The sequence below is a fragment of the Carlito syrichta genome, unplaced genomic scaffold (assembly GCF_000164805.1).
Source record: "Carlito syrichta isolate Samal-C Ts95f unplaced genomic scaffold, Tarsius_syrichta-2.0.1 Scaffold307711, whole genome shotgun sequence".
Taxonomy (NCBI): domain Eukaryota; kingdom Metazoa; phylum Chordata; class Mammalia; order Primates; family Tarsiidae; genus Carlito; species Carlito syrichta.
This window is the reverse complement of record NW_007251807.1, coordinates 218,246-225,305: the sequence shown is the minus strand read 5'-3', so window position 1 is coordinate 225,305 and position 7,060 is coordinate 218,246. Positions and strand designations below refer to the sequence as shown.

At 45.0% G+C, this 7,060-nt stretch overlaps 1 protein-coding gene across 2 annotated transcripts in view; it reads right to left on the bottom strand.

Moving 5' to 3' along the window:
* The window catches only part of DIP2A (disco interacting protein 2 homolog A), a 123,221-nt gene that overhangs the window by 27,295 nt on the left and 88,866 nt on the right, over positions 1 to 7,060 (bottom strand). For both annotated transcript variants that reach the window (XM_008064565.1, XM_008064566.2), the window contains exons 19-22: positions 5,353 to 5,489; positions 4,692 to 4,772; positions 3,714 to 3,841; positions 419 to 533 (exon numbers count right to left, since the gene is read on the bottom strand). In XM_008064565.1, the coding sequence (XP_008062756.1) occupies positions 419 to 533; positions 3,714 to 3,841; positions 4,692 to 4,772; positions 5,353 to 5,489 (461 nt within the window). The remainder of the gene's footprint in view (positions 1 to 418; positions 534 to 3,713; positions 3,842 to 4,691; positions 4,773 to 5,352; positions 5,490 to 7,060) is intronic.

Sequence of the window (7,060 nt, the reverse complement as noted above, 5' to 3'; positions counted from 1 at the left end):
GGGCATGGTAGCGCATGCCTGTAATTCCAGCTACTTGGAAGGCTGAGGCGGAAGGATCGCTGGAGCCCAGCAGGTTGAGGCTGCGGTGGCCAGGAGTGGCCACTGCACTCCAGTCTGGGCGACAGAGTGAGACTCCAATTCAAAAAAAAAAAAAAAAAAAGTATTTGAGGTGATGAATATTAGCTTGATTTAATTATTCCACATTGCATTCAAAAATCATAACATCACTTTGTAGCCCATAAATGCATACAACTATAATTTGTCAATTTTACATTTAAAAATAAACAAGCTGGAGGCAGGGAGGATGAGCAGAGCAAGCCCACCACATTGTACTCAGAATGGAGCAGACTTCCTATTCACACATGCAGAGGCAGCTTGGAAGGTTTATGGAACCACAGGGTAGCCCTGAAGCACCAACCTGCAGCACGCGGCTCATCCACTGGAAGCTGTCCTCCTCCGAGGCATCAGGCCGCTGCTCAGCCACCAAGACAATGCGGTCATCATGCAGCACAGTCACAGAAAACACAGCAATTCTGAGGGGCAAGACAGCAGAAATAACCACATGGCAAGAGGCCAAATAACACAGAGATGCCCTCTCACCCTTGAAATGGAAGACACTGGCTGTACCAATGTTTAAAATGCAGCCTAACAAACATGGGACTGATTGCTGCAGATTCAAAGTAACCAGTCATCCTTATCTCCAGGATAGTTGAAGTAAGTTTAAATTCACAAAAATGGAGAGGATTTCAGCATAAAGCAAAACAGTCAGGCACACATTTTTAAAAGAAATATTTCTTTAATGTTAATATGCAATGTATTTATGTATAGATCTCTCAAAATTCTGTTAAGTATTTTTTAAACCAACAGAAATTTGAACCAACAAATTTTTGAATTTCTCTTTCAATGGAATTAATCTATTCATGTTTATTGTGATTGCTATATTTGGACTTGTTTCTACTTTCTTGCTTTAAGAATTTCAACATTTCTTTTTTTCTGTGTTGCTTTTTCCCTTCTTGTAGACTTTGAGTAGATATTGCTATCTTTTCCCTTACAAAACAAGAAGTTGTTCTCCCACTGAACCCATCCTGTCAGGTAATGTCTACCATTCTAACTCTGGGTCATTATGGGTACACCTTCTCTTATTCTTTCCTTTGGCTGTTGTTGTACACACACACACACACACACACACACACACACACACACACACACACACACACACACACACACTTTTCTAAAGCAGACTTCACTCAGTATTGAGTTCTCCTAACTCTCATACATTTTGTGGAACTTCCTGAATTTACTAAAAGTTTTATTAAAAAATTTATTTAAAGTGTTTTCAATATGGAACTCTGAGTAACAAAACCTCTGAAATTTATATGCCTGAGAATATTTTTATTATAGCTGGATAACTAAGTGACAATTTAAATGAACATAAAACTGGGTTAAAAACTTTTAAAAACTTGGCCATGCTTGGTGGCTCAGCCTGTAATTCCACACTTTGAGAGGCCGAGGCAAGTAGATTGCTTAAGCCCACAGGTTCGAAACCAGCCAGAGCAACTTGGTGAGACCTTGTCTCTACAATAAATAAAAAATTAGCCGGGCATGGTACCGTGTGCCTGTAGTTCTGGCTACTTGGAAGGCTGAGGAGGAAGGATCACCGGAGCCCGGCAGGTCAACGCTGGCGTGGCTGTGAGTGTACCCCTGCACTCCAGCCTGGGTGACAGAGTGAGACTCCATCTCAAAAAAGAAAAAAAACTTTTAAAAACTTAAAAGACATTAATGTACTGTCATCTTGTGCCAACTCTACTATGGTGATGTATAAAGCATTCTGCTTGGCTTTTTTGTAGTCCACTGTAAGAGCACCAATAAACTGGACATGCCATAGGGCCCTCATGGACCTGTTCCCCAGTCCAGAGAACTCCGACCTCCTGTTTCCTCAACACTCCCTCCTCCACCTCACACATTTCTTACCACCCCACCCAGTCTGCTATCTGTCCTTCTTCTTTTGCATCTCCCTTCGTAGTTCTTTTAAAGTTCCTGTTTCGTTACTTCTAGAGTAGTTCCTTTTTTTTTTTTTGAGTTGGAGTCTCACTCAGTCACCCAGACTGGAGTGCAGTGGCTGCTCCCAGCCATCGCAGCCTTGACCTACCGGGCTCCGGCGATCCTTCTGCCTCAACCTTCCAAGTAGCTGGAACTACAGGCGCACACTACCACTCCCAGCTAATTTTTTTGATTTATTGTAGAGATGAGAGTCATTCCTTAGACTACTACTTAGTAGTTTTTTTAATTTATTGTAGAGATGAGAGTAGTTTTTTGATTTATTGTAGAGATGAGAGTAGTTCCTTAGACTACTACTTAGTAATTCCCACCTTCTCAATTTGTTCTCTAGTTGTATCCACTCTATGTATCCACTCTACTCTATGTATCCTGTCTATTGTGTTCTTTGAACAATTACTTTGTTAGGATTTCTCCATTTTATTTCAAGTTGCTAATATTCTGGCTGTTGTTCTTCCAATGGCACACATACTCAATTGGTTGTGGCTTCATTCTGAGGTTCCTGCTTCCTCAGCTCTTCCCTAGTGGGAACATATAGGCTACCCTGTCTTCAGATGCAGTCATCCAGGCCCCAGCTAGTCATAATGGATAGTATCACCTCATTAGGCACCTATTTAGGCAGGGACTTCATCTCCTGCCCTGAGAGGAGGCAGTCTCCCAAGTCTAACCCAAAGCAGGATTTGGACTACCTTGAGACCATCCCTGAGGACACCTGTACCATTGCACCATAAGTGTCTCTGGGTTCTGCTATGAGGGGCAGGTGATGCCCCAGGCTATGCCAACCTTCCCCTACACACTCTCATACAGCCTGCCCTGCTGGTTTCTCTGAACAGGTCACTACTTCCCTGTCATTCCTGTCATGTGGGACTTTTCCTCTGGTTTGACCTACCATGTGGCAGAATGCCCTGATGATTTCTTGAGGACTATTGAATGGTGGGGACTGGCCTGGCCAGCAGGTACCTGAGTTAGAGTAACAAAGAGCACTCCCTTTACAAGAATAAAAACTTAAAAAGGTAGCTGACTGAGTGGGCCAGTTAGAAGAAGAGCCTCATCCAGAACAAAGAGCTTGGGAGTGGAAAAAGCAGACAAAATTCCCCTCCTGGCTCCTGTGCCCTGTGCCTAAATGGCAAAGGCCCAGAGGTCCATTTATTTCCTCAAGGGAAATGAGAATCTCTAAGCTCCTTGCTTAACTCATGCAGAAAAATCGAATTGAATTTTAGTCTAGGAACAGTGTAGGGCATTGTATGTGTCTTGCTAAACTTTAGTTAAAAAAAAAAAAAAAGAATGATAAGCCTTTGGTGATTTTATAGAGAAAACAGCACTTTCTGTCTTAATCTGCATTTCTAAAGTTATTAGGAACATGGACCCTGTTTCTCCTTTGTTATCTTCCCCTCTGTGGTTGATCTGTCTCCTAGACTCTTTGCTCAATTATATATTTGAACTTTATATTCTTAAGGAATTGAAGGAACTCTGGACAGTGAGGACATTAACTCTGGTATCACTGCTGCAAGAATTTTTTTCTTTATCATTTCTGATTTATAGAAAGTTTTAGGTTTCATGAATTCAGATTTGCTGGTCTTTCGTCCAACTGCAGTGACTTCCCAAACACTAAATAGAGAAGGACTCCACCCCCAGCACAGGGATCTGCAGCGCATCACCTGCCTCTGTAGACAAACTTCATGGGCTCCACAGCCAGCGCGGTGGCCACAACGTCATCTGCATTGTGTCTGCGAATTCCCACGACCATCAGCCCATCCAGCTTCCCCACAATGAAGACCAGGTTGTCCTGAGGGCAATGGTGTGGGTTAGGACTCTGCCACATAGACAGAGGCTGGGTATGCAAGGACCGTGGTCAGGCCCCAAAAGGAAGAGCTGACAGCACAGGAGCCTTGTGTACCACACAAACAGATTGACAAGCAACATATGCCTGGTGACAAGGCAGGCTCTGAGGAGGGGACAGGCTTTGTGAGAGGAAGGGCAACTGAAGAAGGACAGCGTTCAAGGAGAAGTCAGCAGGCCAGCAGGCTCAGAGGTTAGATGAAAATTGCAGGTAAAGTTTGTCAAAGTCTGAAAACAACTAGGCTGAGAGCAGGGTCCCCAAACCTGGCACTAGTGACCTTTTGGGCTGACAATACTGCCACAGGTGCTATCCTATGCAGTGCCACATGCTGGGCAGCATGTCTGGCTTTCAGATACCCACTGGTTGCCAGTAGTGCTCCCCTCCCTGAGTTGTGACAATCAGAGATGTCTTCTGAAGTTGTCAGATGTCCCCTGGGAGGGAGAGGCCAAAATTGGCCTGTTGAGAGCTACTGGGTCAAGATGTTACAAACATAAGTATTTATTTTTAAATAGTTTAGACTTCAAAATGGTAACGAATGATATATGAACACCTGTGACCTTCCCAAAATATCCTCAGTTACCCCCAGGGCCTACTCAGGGGCTGTGTGCAAATCTGTGGGGTGATCTCACAGATGTGGTTAGACCTATACAAAGTTAAGGCAATTGTCAGGAAGGTCATCGTGATGAACCAAACAGAAGGTTGGTGACAGTGGGATGAGAACCTGACAGCAAAGAGGTGTCCCCTATCCATGCCCTGAGATTCCCGACACTGGTCCTGCACATGAGGACATACTCACAGGTCCAATGAAGCCCAGCAGGCCCGTCCTGGTGAAAGGCCTGTCAGAGATAGGTGCTCCTCCTGCAGTAACTGGAACAGTCTGCAGAGAGTGGAGGGGAGTTGCTGATGATCAACCGACTAGCCAAAAAGACCTGTAGGCAGCAGGACAGCTCAGCACCACAAACACGACTGTTGGCGATGAAGAAGAGGCTCTCACAGCCCAGCCTGGCCCTCTGCAGGCCACTTTCTTTGGCATGGCTGATCCATCTCCAGGATGAACCACCTGAGCAGGAACAGTACCCTTCTTTCTCTGCTCCAGTGCATGACTTCAGCAGGCTTACCAGACTTGTCCTGAATAATGTGCATCACAACCACTGATGCAGCACACTGCTTTCCTCCGAGGCATGCTGACGCTTTCTTATGGGCCAGGGTCACTTTTGGGACTGTAGGGAGCAGATTAACTCCAAGTTCTTGGCAGCAGGGCCTGCCCTGGCCCTGCCTCGCTCTGGGAGGATGCAGGGGGATGCCCAGGCTCAGAGTCACAATAGCCCCTGGAAAGCCCACATGGGAGAGAGACCATCTCCAAGGACTCTGTGCTCACCCTGGCCCCATGCACACCCAGGCCCTACCAATGCTCACAGGACACAATTTCCACATGATTATCAGGAAAAGGCACAAACCTCAAACACATTCTTTGTGATGCCAAGTAATCCATAGTATGCTGTTCCAGTTGCATTGGAATTGACACATATTTCTCCAACTTCATCAGTCTTACAAAGATAAGGGGTACCTTCCACCTTCACGACACACACATCAGCTGAAATAAGAAAAAAAAAAAACCCTCAGAATCACAAATGAAGAATGTGTGGATCATTCAAGATCTACTTGCTGCTATATAACAGGACATTATACATGCATGTTCTTAAAAAGGAGTCTCATGACATGAATGATGCATGCACTATCTAGTCACAAGTCTTTCTGCTCTACATACAATATCCTTATGATCTGTGTAAGATGATTACACAGTACAACACATCCTTCATGACACAAGCCAAGGTTGACAAATATCTTCTCTCAGACATGCAGACTCTATGGCTCTTCTCGCATCACCCTCAAGCCCATGTGGGATGTTATCTACCTGGCTCTGACCAATTTTCTCTCCTACTCAAGAGTGGCTGCCAACCTAGAGCCCTGCCTGGTGCTTGCCTCCTTCCTATGGTATAGGCCTAGGTGCAGACTCTCCCACGGCCCTATAACCCAGTCCTGTTTTCACTGGAGTGCACACTACCCAAATCCCTGTCTGCTACCTGGTGCTCTCATGTGGGAACTTGTCTATCTCATTCTTGGTCTGCCACAGAGAGGTCTCCAGAAACAGTCTCTCACAAAAACATGAGATGCACACATAAACGTGCAGTGGCCCATTAAATGAAACTTGGTTCCTCAGTGACCAACTAAGCCATGGACAGCTAGGAGCTGCCCTTCTTGTGCCTTCTCTTGAGTTTCATCTAATATAGTCTCCTCTCAAAGGCAGTAAGCAAGAAGAAGTACAGAGAAAATCAGACATTTGTTTCTGCGTGACAGAAATCAATAAAAGATTTTGTAGCACAAGTACTGATGCATTCAGCCCATGCGGAGAATGGTGCTAATCTGTGTTGGCACCCAGGTGGCCCTTGGCTCCACATTGATGCACACAGGCATGCTCAGAGCTGGATTTCAGATCACAGAAAGGCACACATGGCCACAGATCCACTTGATGTGGTGAACACAGAAGTCGGGACAAGACACCATAAGAATCACAGTGCTGGTTAGTCCTGTAGCTAGGGGCACAGGAGGGTGGCAGAAAAAAGAGGCTCACCTTGGGGAGCAGTATGCTATACACTTCTTGGGGAATACTACGCATATATACATACCTAGGGGAGTATTCTGTTCATATGCCTAGGAGAGTACCATACGCATACGTTTAGGGGAGCACTGGACACACACGCCTAGGAGAGTACCACACAAACACATAGGGAAGCACGAAACACACATACCTAGGGGAGCACTGCACATACAAATGCCTAACAGAGGACTGCGCGCGCACGCGCACACACACACACACACACACACACACACAGGCTTCAGTCACACTGTACATACATGTTCTGTCCTAATCCACTTCCTACTAATAAAAGAACATGAGCACAACCATAAATGGTCCTCATGTTCATTTAGAATAATGAGTCATTTAGAATAATAAGGAGAAAAGTTACCTGCACTTTCCTCCTACTATAAATAAGATCCCATTTGTCACACTTTGTAAAAATGTTTTACCTACAGGTTCTACTACTCTACAACACTGATGGTTCCATCTGGGTAGGATTTCAAGAAGAAAATGGTACAATTCAC